At 39.5% G+C, this 27942-nt stretch overlaps 1 protein-coding gene across 2 annotated transcripts in view; it reads right to left on the bottom strand.

The window, feature by feature from the left end:
* Positions 1-14854: 14854 nt before the first annotated feature.
* tgfbr3 (transforming growth factor, beta receptor III) overlaps positions 14855-27942 on the bottom strand; it is a 63760-nt gene continuing 50672 nt past the window's right edge. For both annotated transcript variants that reach the window (XM_069703983.1, XM_069703984.1), the window contains exons 11-17: positions 27530-27667; positions 26862-27047; positions 24955-25248; positions 24246-24372; positions 20228-20278; positions 19123-19227; positions 14855-15133 (exon numbers count right to left, since the gene is read on the bottom strand). In XM_069703983.1, the coding sequence (XP_069560084.1) occupies positions 15015-15133; positions 19123-19227; positions 20228-20278; positions 24246-24372; positions 24955-25248; positions 26862-27047; positions 27530-27667 (1020 nt within the window). In that variant the 3' untranslated portion in view covers positions 14855-15014. The remainder of the gene's footprint in view (positions 15134-19122; positions 19228-20227; positions 20279-24245; positions 24373-24954; positions 25249-26861; positions 27048-27529; positions 27668-27942) is intronic.

Raw genomic sequence — 27942 nt, 5'->3', positions numbered from 1 at the left:
AATATGAGGGGAGGGGGAGGGAGAGGGGTTGTGTGTACGCCGCAGTTTTGATCACAACAGAGCCTGAATCTTAATGATTGCCCATGTGATTACGTTTTCCCCTGGGAACGGAGATTTAGCGCGGCCCAGCTACCGCACAAGCTCCGCTGGCGTCATTAACCATGCAGTTTATCGTAAAGAAGGTCTCTATCTGCTTTGAGGCGCCATAAGCATGTGGTCTGCATTTTTATACTACATTTCCTCGGCACCACAGTGTATCAGATGCTGTAATCAGGATGCAGTCTGTGATGCAGACCCAGGCTAAACTGGCGTAATGTGGGTGTTTTTACTCCAAATCCTCTGAGTTCATAGTCATAAATATATTTTGTCAGTATCAGTCTGTCTTAAATACTGTTTATTTCTGAATCTAACCGCTCTGTACAGATAGAATCGCTCCACTAGTTTCTTTTCTTGGCTCAGTACCCCGCAGGCATGTATAAATGGTCCTGAAAGCTGGCACAACTAGAATTATTATCCCCAAAAAAAAAAAAGAAAGAAACAAAATCCCTATTCATCTCAGCAGAATTTTTTTGGTCATTAGGGTGAATCATTAGGGGTTGGCAGACTGTCGGCAAATTATTATGTATTTTTGTCTGTAACTAGACTGTGTAAAGAACTTTAAGAGACACTTACTTATACAGTGGCCTATAGGATTAACAACAAAGTGTCAGAATGGTCACACGGATTTGAGGGAGTATTGGCTGAATGTTTGATGCTGTCCATGAAAGAGGCTTTCCATCTCTTAGCAAGTGACCACCGAAGCCTCTGGATCAACAGCGGGGAGAGAGATGAAGAGCAGGAGTGATACATTCAGGTCCTGGAGGGTATTGATGGAGCTCTTGAAGGACTGCAGACACCCCAATGGAGCAGCAGTGAATCTGTCAAATCAAAGTTGACCATCCGTGTCTCCAGTGACACAGACTACAGAACCCACTGCGCTACAGTTCCCCATTTGCAGTTCAGTGTGCTGCCTCAAAGGGTTGCTTTGAATTCTCAAGTACACATCATGCATACATCAATGCTGAGGCACACACTACCAAGAAAAGGTCACATACTGGCCACGTTTTTTAAGCTTTTGATTTTACTCTTTATGTTGTCAGTTGTTTGATTGACAGATATTTGTTGCATTAAAAAGATCAAATAACATTTTGATATAATAATTGATTAAACAAATACGAATTAAGGAATTTTATTTTATAATTTGTATACAGGTCCATCTCAATCCAGTTAGTGTTAGTAAAAAAAAGCTGTCATTACCAACATAGAAAGCAACCATGTAAAATTATAGTATCATTTCAAATTATTCTGATGGCATTAGTGTATCGGATCCATACCAACCTACCAACAATTCAAAGGTCACATAAACATGTTTGATTTAAGAGTCCAAGTAGCCGTCTCATCCTCACCGTTATATTTAAATCTTGGGCAGCACCAACAGAGAAACATTTGGGAAAAAAATGATTTGGTGCTGCTGCAGTTTACTTTCACTGTCAAGTAATGACAAATCATGAATCGTTATAAAAACAAATGCCACAAAAAAGAACCACAAAAAGAAACCCATACTTACCAGCCAACAGGAAGACAAAGTTAAAACCCTTCACATCAGTGCTCATGGTAAATACGACTAGCTGTGCAAAAGAACAGCTGGATACGATGCTGACAGAGTCAAGAGAGCTGACCTTGATGAGTGCAGAGCCTTCAATAGCAGTGAGGCAAAAATGGAACTGAAGAGGCCTGGTCAGTCAGCACTCACAGCAGGAAGAGTAGGGATATAACAAATGAAGGGCAGCAGGAAAGAAGGGAAGAGTTACAGCAGCCTTCGTACGGTGAGAACACCCTGCCATGGCTGGAGAGTAAATGAATTGTTAGGAGGAAGGATCAGGGTGTGTGAAGGATGTTTCTTTGACAATACAGGGTCACCGGCGGAACTGGGAGAGGAAGAGCTGTGCCTGCCGGTTATGGAGGCTGAGGGAATATGATCATGGTCTGTTGTCTCTACAGAGGCTAACAACCAGGTGAACCTTCTGCCTTCAGGCAGCAAGAATGGTTTACTCATGGATCTGATAATAATAAGAGCTGCAGCATAGTGAAATATATATATATATATATATATATATATATATATATATATATATATATATATATATATATATATATATATACAATGTTTTTAGACTAGGCCAGTCAATGGTGGGTAGAGATTTAAAAAATTGTATTTTGCTTATAGGATTGTCTTCAATTTATATATGTTTGGATGATTTATGAATATTAAGCTTCAAAAGTACAGCTGCTGAGACCACAATAACTTACTTATTTTTATTTATTTATTCATTTTTAGGAAGGCTTGCAAGATATCTTATGTATAGCCACACTGTGTGATACTGAATAAAATGTTATGACTGGTGGTAAAACTAGAATCTCTTTATAATACAATTATTCAGTCAATTCTGAAATATTAGCTCATCTGGATGATAAATAGTGGTTTGTTATGGGCAGCCTGCAGTCTGGGTGTCTACTCATCTATACTTAAATTAATAATTATTATGAAACTTCCCAACCTTGCAGGAGCACACAGTCAGAGCCTCCAAAATAAAAGTAAGTGTGTGTGTGTGTGTGTGTGTGTGTGTGTGTGTGTGTGTGTGTGTGTGTGTGTGTGTGTGTGTGTGTGTGTGTGTGTGTGTGTGTGTGTGTGTGTGTGGAGGGGGTCATCTGGGTAAAGCATCAGCAGATCAACCCAAACACCGTCTGTGTGTCTAGTGAGTTTCACCGCTGCCCGGCGAGGTCACAGTGCTGTGCTCTGCTCTGCATCACATCCACGTCTGATTTATATCCGCGCTGAGGTGTTAGTACGCCAGTAAATTCCTCTCATTACTGGATAATGCTGATCAAATGAAACACTTGCATGCTAAATAAAACGAACAGCTGATGTAAACTGATGGTGAGCAACATCTGCTGGCCGGAGGAGGTCTCACAGGTGCAGAAGAACGCGTGGCGTTTTCATGGATGTCAGCTTTAATCTTTGTATGTGACATACTGAGCATGAGGGATTTTTAACATTGAGATGTACTGTTCAATCTGAATGCTAAATGCACTCTAACTGCAGGGCTTAATGTTTCAGATTTAATGTTCACATGTTTTGAGAGCGAAATTGCAGCTGGACTCCAGCGAAGGAAAGGAACCTTCACAAAAATGTGAAACCTAGAGATGGTGACACTTCCATAAACAGAGGTCCCTGTGAATAATATGTTTTGGGTCCCAACCCTGAGTGTTTTTACTATGCTGACCATATAGGGTGTAGATTCTCTGCGGGGCAACAGAGCACAGCTGGATCTGCAGAGCAGGGACAGCACTGTTTACACCAGAGCAATCAGACCAGCAGGACTTTTACAAGTATCAGTGGGTTTCTCTTATTAAATTAGCATGCCTGCTGCCCATCTACTCCTGACAGCCTCCACAGTAAAAGAAACTGTCACTGTGAAAGGGGCTGCGTCTCAAAATCGGCACAGTTGTGAGGCTGTTGTGTAGGGCCCACATCTGTTTATGAGCTGTTTAAGTAATCAATGATGTCTGCAGAAAATTATTGATTTGTAGGTGAACTCAAGAGCAAGTCCAGCCTGGTTGTAGGAATGTATAAACCAGTGGATTTGTAATCAGAAGCTCAAACTTTAAATGGTGTGATTCACTTCAAAACACCAGGAATATTTGTCCCTATGCTGGAGGACGAGTAGATGCAGGATAGATTAACAGAAATGTGCTATTTGGTAAAAGAGGGGGAGGGCATGTGACATCGGGAGGAGTGAAGAAGAACAGACAAACCATAGCCAGGTCTAACTCTGACGGGGCTGTATGGAAGAGTCTGGTACTGAGATTGTAAATGGAGATGAAATCTCCTCAGGGAGTCTTTATGGTGATGTGTCTGTGGAATTTAGCTCAGTCCAGCCAACATAGAGGGCCTCTTTAAGGGATACCTTCACAATTGTATTCTGATATTTTTCCTTGCCAGTCACGTGACCAAGATTAGAATTTGTTTTTCCATATTTGTCTGAGAGCTATCATAAAAACAGATGTCCTCTTTGAAGCTGATTAGTACCATTCGCTGTAAATTTCTGAGACTACTAGCTACCACCAACGGGCTCTGATGACACAAGAAATTGTTTCTCTATTTTTTTGGAAAATAACACAGCAAAGACCTATCATTCAGGAACTGCTTTTTTTTTTTTTAAATTTTATTATTATTATTACTCAGATTACAAGTAAATCTAGATAGGAATCCCAAGTCAAGACTTACATGTCCTCAGTCAAGACCAACATGTTTGTGGTCAATACCAACAGGTTGTTAGTTGAGACCAACAAGTCAGAAGTCAAGAATAATAAGGTCCGATATGTCAATAACAAGTCCCCACAAGTCAGACTAACCAGTCCCAAGTCACGACCAACAAGTTCCAACAAGCGGTCAAGAAACAGTTGGCCCAAGTCAAAACAAGTCTTGAGTCAGAAGTTCTGTCAAGTCAAGATAAAACAGGTCCCAAGTCAAAACCAAAAGACCCATAAATCAAAACCTGAAAGTCTCAGGTGAAGACAAACAGGTTCCATCAAGTCAAGACAAACAGGTCCCAAGTCAAGACCCATAAATCCCAAGTCAAGACCAACAAATCAAAGTATGTCACGGCCACTCGACAAAGTCTTAAATCAGGAGCAATAATTGCTGAGTGAAGACCAGTAATTCCCAAGTCAAGACCAACAAGTCAGGTCCAAGACCAAAATGTTGTGTTTGAAGTTTTAAACAAGTAGTTGTTAGCTGTGAAGTAAATTTAATGTAAGTTGTTTTGCAAATTTACAGAATTAATGATTCAAATTGTTTATACCTGAGCCAAAATGTTTCCATGTGGTATTATTATTATGTATATAGTTTGTTTGTGTGTGTGTATTTATTCATTGGTCTTACTTAAAAAAAAAAAAAATTAAATGTATTTATCTTATTTTATTGTATACATATTTGTAATTTGTTCTTATTGTGTGCACCTTTTTTTTTCTTCCTAACTGTGTTTCTATGCTGCTGTGATGACTACATTTCCACACTGTGGGATTAATAAAGTCGAAAGTCTATAACACTTGAATGTTATAATGTAACATATTTTATTATCTGTAGTATGCTGGTATCGAAGCACATCTCTCCCAGCTGCTCATGATGGTGGTAAGTTGTTGTTACACAGATTCAAAGTATTTCCAATGTTAGGAAAGTGAAGAGATGATTTGCTGCATAATTTTCTATGACTACATTTGTACAATTGTTGGGTTCAGGGAAGTCTCTACTAAAAAGGGACGTTTACAAGTTCAATGGCTGTGTCTTTCCACAAGAATGTCTTCTCTCTGTGTGGATTGTGAAGATTTGCCAGTATCTGATACTTAAGATACCGCATTCTAACGTATGATAAAATATCTATGAACCATCTAATGTATGCATAATATGTGAGGCTCTGCTACCGCATTAAATGAAATGATTAAAACTTAATTGTTTGCACTCAGGTATTCTGTGTGGAATCTGGGGAAGAGAGTTGAAGTAAACACACATTATGGTCTTTGTGTGAGGCCGTGTCTATCAGCCTCAAGGCTGCTTCTGGCTTCGTGGGCCAGTTTGTGAAATTCGATTTGGAGACTCCGACCTAATCCACTGTGAGGTTGTTACTCGCCTCTGTTATGTCAGACTGACAATCAGAGTAACAGATTCAGTCACTGAGAACCTTTTGATGATCAATGAATTTGTTTATATTGAGGCTATTTAAATCGTGTTGAATTCTGTATACCAGCAACAGTCAGTGGAAGGCTGTATTTCCAATTATTAGCCATTTAAAAAAAAGAAAGAAAATTATCCAGAAAATCTTTTGTTATTAAACAGAAAAAAAAAAAACATCTTCAGAATGCAATTATACTCACATGGACATATAATGCATGAAATGAGATAATCAGTGTTCTGATTCTAAACCTGTCCTCACCACTGAATGTTCGTGTCCTCTCTTCTCAGTGACAGTATGAGCTGCAGAGGTCTGCAAAGCAGCTTTCTTTTCCACGCAATTGTTCATTATTTTCTTAAACTACACCTCTGCTCCATTCACCTTTCAGTGCTGCCTCAGGCTGCGAGCATAGTTCCTACGCACATCTGTTTTCTGGATGACAGCTGCCACTGATCAGCTGGGGGCTTCCACTGGACCAATCGTAGGAAGGGTGTATATTTTCTCTGATTATTGGTAACAGGGCAGACAGCTGTTTGTACTTAGGAGCGGGTACTTGGACCCAGCTTATTTGATTTGGTTGCAGCAGAGATTTGAACTCCTAAAGCAGCATTTCTCTGCCCAGGAACTTGGATAAAGAAACAATCCTTAATGAAGTTTGGCTCTCTCTTGGCAGTGATGAAGAAAGTCAAAGGAAAACTGTGGATTATATGTGGTTACATGGAAAAGGTACTCAGAGGATGTATGTCCCCTATGTAGAAAGGATACAGATTTGTATTCTTTGCAAGCATTCATCATCTTAATGTTCAAATCGCTTTATCTCAAAGAGGGATGGAACTTCCCAAATTATAGCTCTTGCATCTCTTTAAATATCAAGTATTGACAATGAGGTTCCTACTTAGTACCGAAGTTAAGACCAAAAGTCTGCAAGTCAAGACCAACAAGTCTCAGTCAAACTAAAAGATTAATCAAGATTAAAAGATCCAGAGTCAAGACCAATGAAATGAAATTATTTGATTTGAAAGGTGGACGGAACTTCCCAAAGTTTACATCCTGCATCCCATCTCAAACCACTGTTGATTTGACTTTCTTGTGACGATATGCAATTTGAGGCATGGATGCATTTCATCTGAATGTTTCAACGATTACTCCAAACCACACAACCATATAGGTTGTTTATTCCCAACCTCCAATATGACCCACCAGTGTTTCCTAAATTAGCGTCCCTGGTTAGGTTTTGGTAAATATTTAAAATGATGACTTAAACCATGTTTTGTGTTTAAGTTGCTACTTTCTTAGGCCATACGTTATGCAACCTTTGTTGTTTTGGCAACAGTGAACAGTTTCAGTAAATGGTTTTCGAAAACTGTCTCGACTCGTGGTTGGGTTTTTTGATGAGGACGGTCTTGAATGTTTCCGCTACTCCTGGACAACAATGAGAAACGTAATAAAATCACAAAACAGAGAAGCAACTAAAATAATTTTCACAAACAAAACTCCAGACCTTACCCGTTAACAACAAAATACATAAATCACAAACAATTCATTTACTACGATATGTAATGGTGGAAAAATCATAATTAGAACTAAATAAACATTCCACCTTTCCATCTCATCCAGACTTTTACATATAAAACTAGCAAACTAACTGTGACATTAACTGTAAAATGAAACAGCTATCCCAGGTTGAATCATCCCTACCTCCGAATAATTCAGGGTGTTATTTTGTTTCTTTCTTGGTTTTTTTTGGTTTTTGGTTGTTGTTTTTTTTCCATTTTACGGACATTTGTTCAGTGCAACAGAACATCACTTTCCATTTCATTTGCACCCTGAGAAAGAACGGTAGTCTTCTTAAATTAAAATCTTTGGATTCTGGATGAACAAGTTGTAACATATGATTCAAATGTTTGTTTGTAGGCTTTAACAGCATGTTTTCATCTGAGTTTCATTTCCACAAAACAAAGACGACTGACTTACATTCTTCTTAAAGCAGAATTAATCATGTTTGTAAAAATAAAAAATAATTTGAATGATAACGATAATTAATACAAAACAATTATCCTGTGTGTTACATTGAACTTCATGAACTTAGATACATTAATTAACTCCATGCATGTCTTAGCGGTGTGGTTGATATCATGGAAGTGCCTTCAGCTCCTATTTAACATCGCATCCTCTATAAATTCAAAACAACAAAAAAAGGCATTTTAAAGACACATCAGCAAATATATCAGCAGGCCCCATCTGCTTCATAAATGTCATCTGCACCACAGATGATATGCTTGTGTTGGCACAAATCCAAATGAGCACAGCAAAAGTTCCTTCTATTAAAAATAAACAGCGGTCTTTGACGTTTAGAGCAGAAAAAGTCTTTTAAACAGTTTCAAATCCTCATGGAAGTTTTTGTCTATGGATCAGTGTTTTCAAAAAACAAAAAGCAGATTAGATCTATTAGTTCATTTATGCAGCCTCCTCTTAGATAGAAATACCAAGTATGAATGCAACCAAGACACATTGGTTAAGTATTCTAATCTGTTTATGTGTTACACATATTAAGAACCACCTCCCAGAGTGGTTCGAGTCACTTTGGGATTGAGGTCACAAGTTGGTTCGATATAAATGAATGATGTGTCTGCTGAAGCCACGTGCGCCGCTATGCTCCTCTTAAAAAGTTACGACTTCAACCGCACCAGTGGAAACATAAACTCCCAAACTCAAATGAGAAAACGACTCATTTTCACAAGGAAACTGTTGAGTCGATGCAATCACGCTTCTGCTGTGTGAGGGGAGATGTGGCCAGGTGTCAACACGAGGCGACTGCACGCAGAATGGGATGAAATGAGCAGCAGATGAGGAGTCTAACAGTGAATAATCGATGGGATCATTGGAACTTGTCTACATTTTTATTTTTGCCACCAGGACTTTTCTATTTGAAAACTGACATATAAGCAGCTTTGTCAAATAAGACAGTTTGTCCAAACATTACAGACTCATGAACTGGAAAAAAAAAAAGAGCCAGCACTTCTTGCTGACTCTTTTTTTTTTCCGCAGTTTGTTTTTGTTTTCAATTTGGATTTGTGGCTTGGGCAGAAAATCAGTCAGTTGCATTAAGTGCAGGGAGGAATTACTCTGTTTAATGTGTGTAAGTGTGTGTGTACATGGACACGCACATCGCATATGTGCAAGGAGAGGTCTAGTTTGGAGACGAAGAAAAAGAGCCCAGTAAAAAAAAAAAATTGACATTAATTGACTGGGAGATGTTTGTGGTATTAAGCTAGTTATGAGAGCTTTTTCATTATGAGGAGTGTAATTTTAGGCTGCAGTTTTTTGTTTTTTTCTTCTTCCAACTGGAATCACTCTAGTACTTTCCACCAATAAGTACTAGGGCCTCAAATCTAAAAAAAACAACAACAAAAAAAAAACTATGCACATGCAGTACCCATGTGCCACAATCAAAACAGAGTTTGCAATTCAGCAAAATGAAACCTGTTTCATGGATTCTGGCAGCAATGTAAAACATAGTTTAACCATATTTTTGTGCAGCATGAACCAGCTGTGCTGTGAAACTAAAGTTAGCATACCTCAGTCAGGGGCTACAGTTTCAGGGTGGCTGCAAAAAGAATCTCCCCAACAGGAATAGTTAACTGGACCAGAAGAGCGCTTTCATTGCTCAATAAGCTCAACTTGTTGAAGCTCAAATTTAAGGGATATCTCAGCAGTGACCAGCAGGGGAGATGTGTGTCTGTGCAGATTTTAGTACAGTACACTGTGTATATTACTGTTAGTGAAGTGTGTGGGAGGAATCCTTTGGCTGATGTTAAAAAGTAATCCTCATGAAGAGATTATGAGACAATAGGTCCCCGGGCACAAATGTGTTGAAGGCCCCTCATTGACCTCACAGGAGTGCGACACCCAAACTGGAAGCAGGAGTGTTTCTATTCATTTGGAGTCTCTTCGTGGTCACGTTGGTCTCTCGGCGGTTGTTTCATATCTCCTTGTGATTTTTCATGTTTAATCTCTTTAAAGCAATTTAACGCCTCTTCTAGTTGTTTGTTCTTGTTCATCCCCTTGTGGCCAATGGGTTTAGTGTCTCAGCAACATATGAATGATTTGCTTTCTTATTGTCCTGTTGATGGTTTGTTAAATATATTTTTAGAGTAAACTGCTAACAGAAATACAAAGGAATGACTCTGTGGTGTGATTTTAATCTCTGCTCGCTGCACTATGTCTGTGCTGTTATTCTTCCAGCCACAGTTATGGTCCATGGGACAGGAAGAGGTGCTGATAGGGTGGGTACACACAGACTGTTAATCTGGTCTCATCCCCCTCTGATGTTGCACACCAGCCAAAAAATTCCAAAACAACTCACTTAACTTAATTCAAGTAATCAAGTTTAGGAGCAAAGGTCTAGTCTAAATTAGTCGAGCCTCTCCAGCGTGTGTTTGGAGTCTTGTCAGCTTGGAAAAAATCCTGCGTTTGTCATGCACTATTGTCTGGGACACATGCAATCAGTGACTAAATGGATTATCTGCAGAACAACACAACTGTGTTCCAGGTACCCAGAAGGGAAAGCTGGAAATAAAAACAACTACATCACAATCTGCGAACTGATGAGGCATATGAACATTTGCTGAAAAATTCAATAAATTAGTCACTATTTTGGATGAGAGCCTCACAGCGTGAGGACTGCCTCAGTGAGGCCAGTCTGGGAAAAATAAACAAAGAGATATAGATATGTGCATCACAAAGGCCTGAAATGGGTTCGCAGGATTTTGGGACAAGTGGACCTTTCTACTCAAATCTGAGCTGGCATAACGAGAGGCTGCTTTATTTTTCGCCCATGGCCTCTTTCTCTCTCCAGTCTACTCTGAGGCAAACTGCTTTCAGCCGTCTCCAAGGAGCTCTAATCAAAAGCAAAGAGGCCGGTGGGAGGGGTGAGGGGTAAACACTCATCCCAGTGCCCCCATCCCCCCAACCCTCTGAAAACCTCCAGCCAGAGGTCCACATGGTCTATATCATGTTATGAGCTCACCAGAAACAAGTCATGACTTCACCACCGCAGAGCCAAGCTTAACACATCATTACTGCGGCTGACTGTTGTAAACTCAATCCATACAGGAGGCATCCACATGTGTGTACACTTAAACACTCGACTCGCCTGGTGCGAAAACTCCAAAAATGGCAGAGGAATCATCAAACAGCCATGAATCTTGTGAATTATCATGGAAATGTATTGGTCATATCGGGTATACAAATGTCATGCGTATTTACAGCATATAAAAAAGTTTCAATAACTAAAAGCAACAATATCGGCTAACTTGAGTTTGACACATTTCCAAAGTCTAAAAAAGGCAATCTTGGCATCATGGAGAAGCTTTAGCTCGTCATTGTTTGCTTTAAAATTTTAAAATTAAATGTGAGACTGCAAAAAAAAACATATCTGCAGTATAATATAGCATACAGAATACACTCACGTACATACTTACAGAGACACAAAGTACACATTCACAGAAAAACAAGAGGTAGTCAAATGGTTAAAAAATACAATCAATAACTAGAATGGATTTGTGCTCCAATTACAACTGTTCAGCATTAACTGTGAGTCAAATAGTGGAACTCCATCTTTTACTTCTTCACTACACATACTGTAACACGATTTTGTGTGGAGTACAGCATTCATTTATATTGATAACAGCATAACATTATCTATACTTGTCATGATCGGGGAAGCGGCATAGCTTCTCCCAGCATGCACCGGGGCAAAAGGTGGGGAGGGATGTTGATAGTTAAAGAGCGAATTTCACAAATTGTATTGAAATATTAGTTTTAGTGAGAGAATATCCACAACATGTTCTTAAATGAGAGGAGAGGGCGGTAACTACATTGGGAAATACATTTACTGCATTTGAAAAGAGTCATTGCAAAACTACAAGAACGTCAGAAAGCCTTAATCCCAGCATGACTGCTCTGTAGCACATGGATCTGTCAGTAAGGATATTTAGTATACCGAACACTGGGATACTGCAATGTTGTTCATTATCATGCTAATGTAACATATTACTGCATAACTCAGCTGGATTTTGGCGGTGGACACACGTGGCCCAAGGCCCAATAAAACAAACATGTTCTAAATGTTGCTCCAAAACCAAGTGGTTCTAATACAACTCAATAAAAAGGATTTTCTCAAGTGTTATTGAGAACAGTTGAATTTTCCAAACAACCGATAGCTGGACTTTCTCCACCCTCCATTCTCACATACAAACGTATTACAAAGTCCAGTTTCTTATTCAAAATATAGTTCAACTTTGAACATTGGGGGGTTTAGGGATGATTATTTAAAGGTTATAAATTGTACATCATTGCTGTGACAACCAAAAATCAATACCAGTTGGGGAGTTTTATTATATGGCACAACAGTAACTGAAGGGGATCCATTCTTTACTAATCTCGCGTCAAAAACAAAAAAATATAGTCCAATATTTAGCTACATTCTATCATCGATGATATAAAATTTGCATTGAAGGTATATTAATTTTACAATATTATGTAACATCAATTTCTTTACTTCATATGAAAATATGCATACTTAATTGCCAAGTGGGGAAATTCAAATTATCCCCAAGTCTAAGATGATGACATATAATAATTGTTGAAGAAAACATCATGAGTTGTAATCCATGTACAGATGCTCCGATTGAAAAAGCATTTATAAAGTGTTTAATATTCATTTTAAATTCATTACATAATTTATGGTTCTTTATTTAATAAAAAAAAGGACAGAAGTTTGAATAGTAGATAAATGGGATATTCTTTTTTTTTTTTTTTAATTTTGACAGGAAAATGAGCCTCTTTCTGAACATTTTGTATTAAATAATCATATTTCATTTTAATCAAAGTGTCATAAAACATGGCCTTTGTGAGTATTCTAAATAAATTCTCTCACAAACGTGTTACGCATACGAGGACCTCCACATTCACAGTACTTACACACATAAAGGACAATAAATTTCTCTTGGTAAATATCTTCCAAAATATAATTTTATACACAAATATATATATTTATACTCTTTGTAGAAGGCTTTATACATGTTTACATAAGAAAAGAAAAATAAATCTAACACTGAGAGAATATACATTCTGTTTGACCAGAGACACGAATGAATTGTTACAGGGAAACTTCCCTTCGTGGATTCAAAGGCCCCACTCAGTCTGGTAAACACACGCACACTACAGCAAACATTCATATTCTTCTGAGACGGTGGGGTAATCGTGGCGTTGCAGAAAATATATGTCGATAACAATGAGCTTCAGCTAAAGCTTATTCAAAACACTGTCAGTGCCAAGATTTATACAAAAACAATCGGGATAAGAAAGTCCAAACACTGCATGTTTGACTTTTTATAATGACAGAAAACCAAGCTCTGTCTTGGTCTGCTTGATAGGTGGACAATCAGCTGAATAATGGACCAGCCAACTGACAGAAAGCAAATCATCGTTTCATCACCAGAACATGCCAAATCAGTATTTCGCAACTACTTCACTGCTTTCCACTATTTTGGGGATTTTGGGCTGTTGGTCAGACAGCTTTTCTATTTATTCTGACAATTTATAGAATAAATGATGAAGTGATTATCCACAGGTTATTCAATAGTGAAAATTGTGTTAAGTCAAGTCTCACGTAAAGGGGCAGACAGCAGGACACAAACTATGTCAACTACCCTTAACACTGATTACCAGTTTATGTCCGTGAATTATCCCCTACATGTATTTAATCGTTCAGCACTATGATTCATATTTTACTTCTTAAAATGAGAAATGTCATTAATGGACCTCAAACCGATAATCCTGTCAATTCCAGGAGAATAAAAACTGAATTTGCACTCACACGCTGCCACGTAGCATTTTTTTTTAAGTATTTACAATATTCACAAAAATATACACGTCTAGAAGGAATAATTCAACATGTTGAGAAATACCCTTATTCACTTTCTTTCCAAGAGTTAGAACAGATAATCGATATCACTGTCATGTCTGTACGCAGCAATATGCTGCTGGAGATGGGAGGGGATTGGCGTAGTTTAGCATAGAGGGGGAACAGCTAGGATTGAGGAGGAGTAAAGACACACTGAAGAAGAATGACAATTTGGTGTTTTGTGCTCTGACTGTTTTTTCCTAAAAATGTTGAGCTATTCCTCTAAATGACCCGTTTCCACCTATTATGCTAAGCTAGGCTATTCACCTCCTGGATCCACCTCCATATAACATGCAGATCTGAGAGCGGTATCAATCTTCTCATTTAACTTTTAAACAAAAAGAAAATTAGCATATATCCCTTGATGCTAAATGCTAAACTGTTTTCTTAACACCAGCTACTAAAAAGGGAACCCATAATGCCCCGATGAAGCTGTGTAACACAAATTAAATTGAGTCTCAGACCTAAGCTTCGACGTAGATCCACTCAAACATATTACTATACCTATAACCTTTACCAATCTGTGTAACTGAATCCATTATTAAGGGAAAAAATGCTTATGATTATAAAATGATTATATGTTGTGGAATTTTATCAGAATGTCTTTCACATTTGTCTTTCACAGTTTTTGGCGTTCACTCTTCTGTATACATTCAATACCAACACTGTGTTTCAAAAGCCATTATCGCTCTGCATCAGGATGATGACTATGTTAATAGTGGTTGTTTTGCTTCTTCGCCATTTTCTGCTTTGCATGTCATAAACTAACTGGTTATGATCCAGCCATCAACATTGCGCAATTGAATACTGACATCACTGCAGCCTTATTGCGTTTGTTCACTCTTGGAAAACACCTGCTTGGTTACAAAAAGTCTCAATCAAACCATTTAAGGTCAAAACAACAGGCTGTGTGGTTGTCAGAAAAAAAGCAGCCCTTGGATTAGAAAGAAATGCCTGGAATAAACTATTTCTTGAAGCTTTCTTTTAGACACGAGGCGCAGGTGACGGTTCTGTCTCAGAACTGTTACACACACAGAACATCAGGATGTACATTTGTATACACACGCTGGAAGTGGCACCAATATTACACGAGGACTAAAGGTGAGTTATGTTTTTTTCCCTCTTTTTTTCTTTTAAAATCGTGCTTTTTCCTTTCTATCGCATCCCCCAAAATGTCCTTTCATGGAAGGAGATAAACACTGCGGTCGCTGTGAACCGCCAGGCCCTTCCTGTTCCGCTGCACGGCTGTGCATCCTGCTGGGTGGAGTCCTGGGCTACGCTGTGCTGCTGCTGGAGCACGGTGTGCTTTGCGTGCTGCCGATACTGTGGGCAGCACTGCTGTTCTCGGAGGCGGGCTGCGACTTCTGGACCGGCTGTGTGCCAGCTGTCTCACCTAGACATAGCGCAGGAGCACAGGGAGTAGGGAAATGGACCAAAGGGAGAGAGAAAAAAATGGATATCATTTAGAAAGAGCTAGAGTTACAAGACAAACTGATTTGGTTAAAGCGACAAATTGAACTCCTCTAAGACTCTGCGGCCTCTGTTGTAAGTCTGTACCAAGAAAAAAATTGTATCGTGTTAATCTCCAACTGTTTACTATGACTGTCACCTCCTGACAAAAACCTTACACTGTTGCTGAAATGAAATTGCAGTGTTTTTTGCACAGTCCTATGTGGAGGATTTCATTGTATTCAAGCAAGTAGTAGTAGTATACTTTTCAGTACAAGGCACTTACTAAATGTATAGAATTAAAAAAGAATTGTGGACATCATCTTCCCTAACTCTTACCATCTTCAAGCACAATCTGCCCCAGATTCACAGTGATTTCAATGGCTAGGCCCCAAAAGATATCACCTCACAGAGCCCGCAAATAAACGGCCACATCCTATTTGACGGATGACATTTTAAACACAAAGAGAAGAACTCATGGAGTTATTCCTCATGTTATCTGGAATCAATTAGCCTTGCTTTAGAAGATAAAGCAGAACAAACACAACACAGGACCTGGTGGCTGGAGCTCAAACCACTGACCGGTTTATTGTTCTATGTCTAAATAAGCATTTCATTTTGTAGACTCTCAGATTCCAACACTTAAATGAAGGGCAAAAAACAGTGCTGAAGTTTGTTTACAAAACAAACATCTCTGACAGACAATGAACAGCTTTTGAAATAAAGCCAAGCCTGAGTTTAATTTGAGTATTCGGCACAGTTATTACTTCAATCTGTCCCTTGCTTCTTTCCTCACAGAAAAGTAAAGAGTGCACATTCTCTCCTTGATTTGTCTATCGATAGCTTAGTGCTAGAAGTTGTGTGTGTTTGTACAAGTGCTTGCATGTAGAACATGCATATGTATCCACAGGCAATATTGCATCCCGCTCCCTCTTTCAGGCCCCAGTTCTGCTAATGTTTACCAGAGCCGAGCTGCCAGCAGTCGTTCCCTCCCAGGACCGAGAGCTTTACAAAACAAAGGGACTGGGATTTACCTCATCTGTCTGAGGAAATTTAAATGATCAAATCCAATATTATCTTTCTCGATAGGCGAGATAAAGGCTTCTTTTATGTCACAGAAACATACTGTGTATGAAAACTCTGCATGAAGTTGTTGAAATATGTCAACTCTGATAATTTGCCTTAACCTTTGGTTTAGTAATCACAAGAGTAGCACACTCTCAGTATGTCTTGGACAAAAGCACTTAATAATCCAAACTGACAATGTCATGTGTCTAGGGATATAAAGACCTGACATTTCTTATACTTACTAATTCTATTTCTTCTGCGTCTGTGTATATGAGTGTGAGTTTCATCAATTACTTTATTAACCCTAGATAGGTAAGAAATACTGCTGACACTTTTCTCATGTGTGGACAAGCAGCCTCAGACTGTCGCACAAACGCTCCAGGAATGCAATACCAAAAATCTGAACTCTAAAATGAACTATAGAAACATTTTCGATTATGTTCCTCGGTTTTTAGAGTTACATTGTACAGGCATGCTTGGGGCTCTGAAAAAGCTGCGTTTAGACACAGCACTGCTAAATGCTAATATGACAAGGCTAATATGCTGATGCACAGCAGGTAAAATGTTTTCCTTGCTTACCATGTTAGTTTAGCTGTTTACCATACTAACATTTGCTGATTAGCACTAAACATAAAGTCCAGCTGATGGGAATAGCATTAGTCACAGAAATATCGGACACATTCAAATTTTGACCTGATGATGGCACTTAATTCAAATCAGTCTGAGGGGGGATGTGAATCAACTTTCGTGGAAACAGTTGTCATGGAATTTCACTCCGAACTACAAATGTCAGGCACTGGTGGAAAAGTCAGGGGTCACCAAAACTATTAGGATCTATCCTCTAGGTACTATGAATATCAAAACAAAATCTCCTTCAAACCATGCAAGAGCTGTCCACACAACAGACCAACACTTCTATCTCCAGCGCCATTCATCAAACGGAGCTTAAGAAAGCTGGTGTGGAGTGGGTCACATGTCAGCGTCTGGATATATTAGATGGTAAGTGGTCAGGTTTTCGTGCTAACGTAATGTGTTGGATTTGGGAGAAATGTGCAGACGTAAAGATCTGAGCCACTTTGCCAGGAGGAACCGTTATGGCCTGACAACTGGGATCTTGGAGCATCTAGTGCTTGCAGGGTGCTCTCGGAGGGACAGAACATGAGCCAGCAACTGTGTTGGGGGATGTGCTGGGGCAAGTCTGATCTGCAACGGCTCCAACTCACAACTTACAGGACTTAAAGGATCTGCTGCTGGTACCAGATAACACAGGGTACCTTTCGAGGTCTTGTGGAGTCCAGGACCAACAGCATACATGATATAGCAGTGGGGGTCATAATGTTTCGGGTCTTCAGTGGCTGTTTGGATTTCGGAGAAGATAATGTGTGAAATTTCTCCTCATGTGAGTGAATGAGCCTGTTTTTACAAATGATAACAGTTTTTCATGTGTGTGTTATTTCACCAATTGAACAAAGGTGGAGAACAGATTTTTGTTTTGCCAAGGACATTACAGCCCTGGCACAATACACATTAGTGTGCCAAGACAATGAGCAAAATGTAAAATGATATATTATGAGGTTGCTGTTTAAAACCTTTATAATCCTAACTGCCTTACAAGGAATTAAAGAGTAAAGGATACAAAACTCCAAATATATTTCCAATTACTAGATCTAATTACCATATCTAATTTTCCTCTCGGACCCTGAGGTGAAAGACTCAGATTTGTTTTCATGTTTCATCACTCTGTACTCTATGGTTTAAAACGCCCTCTGAAGTGATATTCTGGGCGGTTCTTTTGGGAAACTGACAGTCTTGGGGATTACATAGGACCACAAATGTTGCCATATAAGGCCATTTCAGCCAAAACAGCTTATAACACCCATCAAAAGTGACCTCAGGCCTATTTTAATAACATCAGGAGGAACATGTGCCTTTAGCCCAAAGTCCTGGCCACACATTTTGTTCTACTACTATATTTTCACCTGTTGTGTATCCATGCTCACTTTTGACATTTACTATCTTTGGAAAACCAGCCAGTTAGTCACTCAATAGCTGAAATAAAGTAACTTTGTAAGGAGAAGCAAACAGCAATATTGTTATTAAGGTAAGGCCCCTGTGATCTGACAGCTGATGTTTACTGCCAATAGAAATCAATTTTAGTAAACACTACAAAACATAAATGTGACAGACTTTGTCAGTATTTTTGCTTCATTTACACCTAACAAGGAGGATGATTTACTGTAAACTTATCTTAAACTTCATAACTAATATTGTATTTTCTGAAAACCATAAATTCTAAACTGAAACATCCTAACTCTGTTTATGAAAGACATCCACGGAGAACACATCAGCCACAGGGAACAGGTCAGTGGCATAAAGGATCACCATCTAAACAGTAAGTTCAACGAGAACAGGGCAGCTCTATGCAATGGTGAAGTAAGTGGGCTGCTGGGAGAACAATTGCTCTAAGGGGTCAGCTGAGGTCAGCAGGCCGGGGACGATGGGGAAGGTCTTGGCATCTATTGGACAGATTGTGAGTCTTTTCCTGCGAGCGCCCACTAAACCCAACAAGGGGAATTTCCAACTTGTCTCCAGCCATTGTACTGAGAATATTTGCTGACCATCACGCAGCCTCCAAAACATTCAAAGGCAGGAAAGAGAGGAGCTCTTGCTGCTGACCAACAGGATATATTTACAGTAGAGGAGTCAGTATGTTATTGTGGACCAGCCTGTGTCAGCAGCAGGATGTTTGGCAATCGCAGCGGTACATTTCTGGCACAGAGACCCTCGGACATTCCTTTGCATCTTATCTTTTCATTAAAGCAGAGAGGTGAGTCGGGGCTGTGGAGCAGCAGGTAAAGGACCTACCTGTGTGGGAGTAGATAAACCACAGGGCTCCGGTCAACAGAGCCCCAATCACAAAGGCTGCAAAGGCAATCCCCACCACTGTTGGAGTGTCCAGCACATATGTGTCTGCACGGGAAACACAACAGCACATAGTTCATAAATGTTGACATGAAGGCAGGGAAATAATTGAAACTTTTCAAATAAAAGTTCTATGGACATTTACAATATGATCAAACAAAAATTACATTTAGGAATTATGTCAGATAAATAAACAAACAATACCAATTAAGGAATTTATGTATCATTTTTATTTTCACAATAATTGTAAAATAAATTGTGTTCGCGGGGCAGAAACCCTCTCTAGCTTTAAGATTAAACTCAAAACGTTCCTTTTTGATAAAGCCTATAGTTAGGGCTGGCTCAGGTAGACCTGAACCAACCCTTAGTTATGCTGTTAAAGGCCGAGGCTGCTGGAGGACCTCGTTACAGGCTGAGCTTCTTTTCTTTCCTCCTACTCTTTAACTCTCTATAGACTCATACCTCACCATCTTTTTCTCTCCCATAGTTGTTTCTTATCTGTTGTCTCCATTCAGTTCCCTCGCTCGCGTAGTTTCTGTTCTTTCTTTTGCAGATGTCCCGTCATGGAGCTGCATGTCTCTGCCCTGCGCTTGTCGTCTCCACCAACAGTTCTTCTCTTCTATCTCTATGCTGTCCTTTTCTCTCTCTGCTCTCCTCTCACCCCAACCGGTCGAGGCAGATAGCTGTCCACCCCTGATCCTGGTTCTGTCGGAGGTTTCTTCCTGTTAAGAGGGAGTTTTTCCTTCCCTCTGTTGGAGGTTTTTCTCCCTTAAAGAGGAGTTTTTTTCCCTCCTAGCTTATGTGGGAATTGTTGAATTGTTGAATTGTTGGGTTTCTTTGTATAACATTGTAAAGTCTTGTTGTAAGGACTTTAATGTTAAGTGCCATGAAATAACCTGTGTTGTGATTTGACGTTATATAAATAAAATTGAATTAAATTGAATTGAATAATTGTTTTTGGGGCCACTTTCAGGCTCCATATAATTTACATAGGTATACATAAAACAATGTAAAAGAGGAGTGAAATACAATGCTATTTTCCTCTTACTTTCATTGTCAGGTTCCTGTGGGCTTACTGGTGCAATGTTTGTCGGGTAATCTGCAAAATACCAAAAAAATAACATTTCAGTGTGCATTGACTTTTACGTATGAAGATGCACTGTATACATTTTGACTTATGAGACATTAAAAATAACACAATACATGCTGAGACAGCCAGTCAGCCACACACCAGAGGAGCAGAAGATTGCTGATATGGCACTGCGTTGATAAGCAATTCTCTGTGGAATGTGATACAGAAACCTGAACCAGAAAAACGCTGAAAGAGCAGGTATTTTGTAAACTGACGGAGTCCTATTGGATGAACCTTCTGACTCCAGCCAGTTCTGCTCACCCATTTATTTCCATCCATCTGGAAGCCTTTCAAAAGTGAAATTAGCTGTAATGATGTCTTAACAAACAATACAAAGGCGCTTGTGTGGTGGTGAACTCAAGAGGCAAACCTGGTACACGTCCAAGATTCCATCACAATGGGTGCTATTCTTGGAAAGAACACCTTTAAGTTTTCATCTCCCATAATGGATGTTGACAGGTCATCAGGGAAGACTTTAATTTCAGAGGGGACGATGGCCAGAGGACGTCCTCTCTGCCACCCTCCACCCCATCCCATCGCTCCAGTGTTATCTGTCCCAACTGACTTGTTATGCTAAGAATGTAGAGAGAGGCCATCAACACTTGCAGCCTCACAAGCAGAGCAGAAAAGAACGGCACGCAAACTGCAGCCAGCAAAAGACTGCAGTGTCTAATGTTTTCTTGTCAACTTCCATTGTTGTTGTTCTTCTTCTTCTTCATCCCTTCTTATTATTATGTGTTGGATCAAGCTGAAAAATGAATGCACCTTTTCAAAGAATGCCTTGATGTCTCTGGGGAACAATACGCTGCAGGACGGGTCACTCGTCTCAACTGTTGTTCACTTCTTTAACCAGACAGCAGCCTCAGTTAAACTCATGACTTATGTTTGCAGCTTTAAATGGCAGCCAACGTTAGAACAGCACTGATATCCCTATGAACGTCATTTGTTTATGTAAGTGTGTGTGCGATGGAATGAAAAGGCACTCCTGCGTAATGACTTGTTTTTGTTCAATTTTGACCTTTCCTCATGGAGAGCTGAAACCCCTGATGTCACCTCTGCAAGACTCTCGACACAGGGAGGCTGTCCTTTTAAACTTGATAGTTCAAGGCTTGGTTACTGAAACCAACAATAAGGCGCTGAAACTTCAGTAGAAAGACAAAGGAAAAGGATCTGTGCTGTTGAAAAGCATGGAAGAATATTTGTCATAAATTTTGACTTTTTTTTAGTGGCGACAAGGCATGAATCCTAACTCATGCATAAGTACAAACATCCTTTGATTTTGAGTGTTAAAATGATAAGTTTTGAGTTTTATGGTCATTTTAATGATAAAGTAAGCTATTTGACATCTGGCGAGTGGAGAGGAGCAAAAATACCTCACTCAGCAGGATTTAAGGTGATACATCACCACAGATATTTATCAGAGAAATGAGCTACAAAGAAAGATAAGCAATCTGAAGGGTCGACTCATTTATATTCTACTCACTGCAGTTCCAGTCTCTCCATTATGTTTAATATAATAAACCTGATGTTAAAAGTTTTCTCCTTCCTTTACTTATTGCAGACTTGAACTAAATGAATACTACTTTTACTGGTGTTATGATACAATCAACACAACCAACCTCTCAGACAAACTATACTTTTCAACTTTTTTCAGAACGTTACCAAATCCATAAAACAGGGATGACATTTATTGATGTTGTGAAGCAGTAAATCTACTTTTGATGACAGGGCTTTGAGGCTGTTTTTTTCCACGCACCAAGTTGGCCCCAAATGGCCCTCTTTGATTAGAGGATCAAGTTCAGCTCTTTGGGATCATGTCCAGTGCAGAACTGTGGCCCTTGAAAAGGCTGCTTGTTTTGTTTGCCATCCTAGTATGAGAGATGCCTTTGTGTTGGAGAACATGGTCTTTGAAATTTAGTTTTTTTTCACCGTGTTTATGGCATATCTGTGTTTACTTATTCGACTCCATGGAAAATAAACCTGCCGCAGGGGCACGGTGGTGTGGACACTGCACCCTGCTGCCCACTGTGGATTAGCTTAGCTTACTCACACCGCCATTACTTCATGTTATATAGTCCCGCATCACCAATAACTTCAACATCAACACTGGTATGTCTGTGCTAAAAAGTTACTGCATCTATATAGTATCTTTGTCCAGCAATGAAACACAATGCCCAATTTTAATGTAGCAAATCCACCCACTTGTGATGAAAGGTTTCCTGTGAAACTCTGAGTCACTCTAGACCCTGATTGATAAAATATTTTTTAAGGCTACTACCAACATTGACGTTTAAGATTAAAACATTTAAATACAACTGAAAACCCTCACGTGTACAGCAACTCTCTGGAAATGGATGCAACTAACGATGACTTTTTCATTATCAAATACTATATAAATCCTTTTTCTGACAAAACAATTAATCAGTTTGGCCGATGAAGTGTCAGGAAATAGTGAAACATTTTTAGCACACCTGACAAGATAAACTTGTGGATCCAAGGGGCCATCCCAGATACCACCCTCAAATTTCTGGCAAATCATCAGGTTCTAGTTTTGGATGACAGGTAATTTAACCAATTATCAACAAATAAATAAATTTACTGATAAATTGTTCTTGTACAATATATAATTGTATAAACTGCAATTATTGTCAATTCTCAACTGCAAATGCAATGTTACTTCAGCTCACATATACACCATACCATTACCCATACCTGCTTAATCACAAAAATACAGAAAACCATTAACACCAACGGCCTACTTAGTCACAAATGAACCTAACATGCATGTCTTTGGAGAAAACCCACACAGTCACAGAAAACTGGCAAACTCCACACAGAAATGACCGTGGTGGCCAGCAGGTTCCATCACAGAACTGACACTGTGCTGCCCAACTGACATACACAGTGATACAATATATCCACAATAATCTTCAACTGGCCATCAGCCATGTTGCTATAATGTCTGGCTGTAGCTCACACTGATTAAAATGATGTCACCATATCAAATCATGAGCCAATAAAGTTGACTCGTATTGAAGTCATTGCCGAGAGGGAAGGCTAATTTGAAAAACTCTGGCAGTCCACTGGAGAATGGACACTCATGAGATCAGCCCATCTCCGTTTAGGTCATAATCAGTCAAATGTGATGGTGGTTGACTCAGACCCCCACCCCCTGCAGGCTGCTCCGTCCCTCTCATCACACATACAGCAATACACACTCAGCAATACATTGAGTGAATGAATGGGTGACTAAACAAGTGATGCCCTTGGGGCCCAGGCTGGGCTCCCATAGCCAATGACAGGACCACCACTCCCCTCTCTCCCCTGCTCTAGTTGAAAAGGGAGGCCACAGCGAAGGGCCTAAGTGAAAACAACTGGAGTTCAGTGCTGTATGACTCCTCTTTTTCCACATCTCTCTCAACGTGGACTGGTCCAGAGCAGCAGAACACAGCTTCAGCACACTCCCCTTGTACTCCAGTCAAGTATACGCTAGTATGTAGAGACACACAAAAAATACAATCCTGCGTTCAGATATCAATATAAATGGAGACATGCTCGCACACACCAAATGTGCATACATATGCACCTGTATACACAATTGCATAATCATAATCATATTCACATGCGCACACACGCACACACACACACACACACACACACACACACACACACACACACACACACACACACACACACACACACACACACACACACACACACACACACACACTGTACTTAATGATGGCCAGATGTGGGGACGTGATGTGCAGTATTTTGTGGTTTGGTCTAATCTCCAAATACCGCTCCGAGCTTTCTCTGGATCCATCGCTTTAAGACCGTGGCGATTGCGGACATCCCAGCTCAAAGAATGACTGAACTTGTGGCATAAGGTCTAAGTAGGTGTAAATTGTGTTTTTTTCTTCCTCCTACTAACCTGTTATGTCGACTTTATCCGAACGATCCACCACAACCAGCGTTTTAGTAGACACTTTGGTGCCCATCATCATGGACATGATATTGTCCGCAGTAAAAGAATCACAGGTGTTGCTGGGTTTTAAGCACTGTCCAGAAAAAATTAAAATGAAATAAGAGATTTAATTACTTGAAAATTTGAAAATTGACAGCGAAAATGTTATGCTAAGGCAAAAGCAAACATTCCGATGTTTAAACTCATGTAAATGCCTTGTGTCATACATAACAAATTGTATTAGCTTGGAAATCAAACATGACAAATTCATAAGCCTCACCTGACTCTGATCATGATCAGAATATAACAGTCAGCTTTAAAATGACAAGTTAGCCTCAGGCCAAAACTCTGCTTTACTCTGCTGGCAAGAGACAATATAATTTGGACAATTAGAAAAATAAAAAATTATGAATATGACTGATGCAGCTGGACGCCTGGCAAACTTTGCATCAATTCATATTTCCTGCTGAGCTTTGGGCTGCAGACCTGACACTGAATGGTTCCAGTCAGCCAGAGTAAAGACAGTGCATAAACAGACCGGCTTGAAACCTTCTTAAACAAACGCTGCTATATGGCTCTGGAAAGACTAAAACAACCGTGAGGGCTTGTACAATAATTTTAAAATAATAAATATGCAAAAAATTAAAAGTAACTTGGAGAAGATGATACTGCATACCGCTGGAAGTTCTTGGATCCCCTGAGATCTTTTGGAACACAGAGACATCTCACAGTGCAGGAAGAGAAGACATATGTTGAACTTTGATTTGAAGGTGAAGCTGAAACTTTTCTTATCGATCTTTGCATGAGGCACAGGGAAGTCCCTCTGAGGATAGTATTTGACGGAGTCATCTGTGGGGCAAACTGTCTCAATAAGTCTGTAGTCTGAGGCCACGCTGGGGTTGGAGTTGGGAGAGATGAAGCATGATATTATGGTGAAGCCCAACTCGGGATCTGATGCAGTTGATGTAACCTGGAGAGAGAGAAAAAAGGAAAAAGAAGATTTTATCCTTGTACCATTTGTTACAACAATCCTCTTCATAAGACTAAAGTCAGTGAATGATGAGTGAAATTGTTTGAGATGAGCTTTCTTTTTCATAGATAAAAAAAAGAAGGTATAAGAATTTATTCACTAACCCTTACAGGTTGAATTATTTACGCAAAGCTCAAATAATCAAGATTTTCATATTAGCTTTAGATCAAATGACGCAAGGTGTCATTTCCAGTGACAAACCCAGTTCTCCATTGAGCTTCTGGTTTCTTTTAGCTGTCAGAAAAAAACCATGCAACCAAACAAATTTACGCACTATATACAATTACCATGCACCAAACAGAAGACAAAGTTAGCACATGGCTGGTTAAACACATTGGTGGAAAGAGCTAGATGAGAGAGGACGGTGAATATTAGACTGGTATACATCAAGTGGACCAAAAATAATATTCAAGATGAATGTTAATGTTGCTCTTTCTGCTGAATGTGTGAACCCATTCACTATGTTAACTGCTCCCATGTGGCCAATACAATCTATTAAAACTCCTTAATGTGCAATTTAAACTGCACATTTTTGTGGGTCAGAAAACTTTGGGTCACGAATAAACCCGAAACATTAAAAATGATGACTGATTTCAACTAAAATTGATTGTATTGTATTCACCCCTGAACATCTTCTTTTTTTTTTTTTGAATCAAGCTTGCAATGTGCAAACCAAAGGGAGGACCCTTATTGACACAAGACAGAAACTCAAACTAATTTATTCAAATATTCAATATTTCACTACCAGCTAAAATGGCAGTAATGTCTTTCCATCCATAACCACAAGACAGTCCACTGAGTTATTATTCCTCCTCTTTCCTCCTCTTGGATTGTCAGTGATGGTATCCTCATTAGAAAGGTCTTGGCCAGAGTAAAAGAACAGACACAGACACATAAAAACAGTATCTAAATGGCACGGTTTAAGGCTTATACTGTCAAATAGAACTTAAGTTTGGATATACATAGATTTACAACAATATATCATACGGCCAGAATCAGTGAAAGGAGTTCTGAACAAACAAAAAGCCACTCTGTGAGCATCAAAGTGCACTTGTGCACCTTTTGGCCATTGCCTCGGGTCAGGTCTCAGCATAGTGTGAGTTCTGAGAGGGTTATGCCATAGCACCTCACACAGACAACTCTTTGTAACCCACTGGCTTTGAGTCCACACTGTCACTGAAGCATCTCCTGCCGATATCATCATAAATCATCTCTTCAAAGGAGCTCAGAGTATGAGTCTTTGTCATCTCTTATAGGACGAGCAACATAACTACTGCTGCAAAACAAATATTTGCAGCCAGACGGACAGGATATAGAAACATGCACAGAGGAGATACAATGAATGTCAGGGGTGAAACTAAGTGTTAGCTTTTTAATCTCAACTAGAGATACAAACAGACCCTGAAGGATGCCACACAAGAAATCAAAGAAGGAAAGCACCAGACAGAGAGCACAGACAGGGTAGTTTTCATACAAAAGTTTACATTTAAGGAATAAAATACACAACATGTACTCTGAAATGAGAAGTGATGTGTTATACATGGAAATCATACCTCCACAAACACTTTCTGATTTTGTGAAACAGTGTAGAAGGCCTGGCGTGAAGGATTGTTGAATGGTAGCATGTTGTACAACTCCATATTAAACGTTATGTTGTTGACCGGTTGCCTGGCTGGTCCCGGTACAATCCTGGGAAGTGTTTCTGAGGTTTCCTGGTTCTTTCTGTATGTACAATTAAACTAAGAGGAAAATAAAACAAAGCCAGCATAAACATCAGCAGGGACCTGACATCAGATTTTTACTGCTAATCACCATCACTCTACAAGACTGTGTGTCATTGTTTAACCACATCAAGATGGACCAGAAAAAAGGAAGGGAACATAAAAGATACTGTATAAAAAAAACATAAAACAATGAGTGTCAGATGAGAAACGGATGAGACAACGGAAAATAAGTCAGAGAAGATGGAGAAACTTCAAAATTTAAAATAAGGTCAAGTTCATTCAACGGACAACATGGAAAGATGGGACGATTGCAGGAAAAGATGAGTCTTTACTAGAACCAAACGTCGCTGGGAAATGGAGTGTCTTTTAAGCTGTGCATTATTTACTGAATACATACATATAGTTTATCAATGGTCCTGAGTCGTCAACTTTCACCTTGCAACAATGTGCAGCTCACACAGAGAAAAAAAAAAATCACAATGAGTCCACTGTCTTACCACAATGATGGACTGGTGCTGTCTGTGTCCTGGAAAAATTCTCTCTGGGTGCTTTGGGAACAGCACTTCTCCAGATTCCAGATCCAAATCCACCAGCCCACCACTCTCATCCTTATTCTCTGCATGACTTATCACAACCTGCAATCCACAGAGAAGTCGCTTACACACAATATCTAATCCACAACACTTTCACAAAAATAACTTCCAGACTTTTTATTAACACATGTATTTATGAGTAATGTTGCCCAATGCATGCAGAGATTTGAATCTTGGAGAGGGGTCAGCAAAACATTCTTGCTGGAAATGTGGGAATGTCCTGTGGCTTCAGCAGGATAAAACATAAAATATATTTTTAATTTCTCAGTAGGGCAGAGGTATGTCAGGGGTCTCAGATGACCATGACGCTTTAAGAG

Source organism: Brachyistius frenatus, unplaced genomic scaffold, assembly GCF_029030835.1.
Source record: "Brachyistius frenatus isolate BFR_SWC_R1_liver_20210118 unplaced genomic scaffold, ASM2903083v1 Contig_49, whole genome shotgun sequence".
In the NCBI taxonomy this organism is placed as follows: Eukaryota; Metazoa; Chordata; class Actinopteri; family Embiotocidae; genus Brachyistius; species Brachyistius frenatus.
The sequence above is the reverse complement of the archived record's forward strand: the minus strand, read 5'-3'. Positions and strand labels throughout refer to the sequence as shown.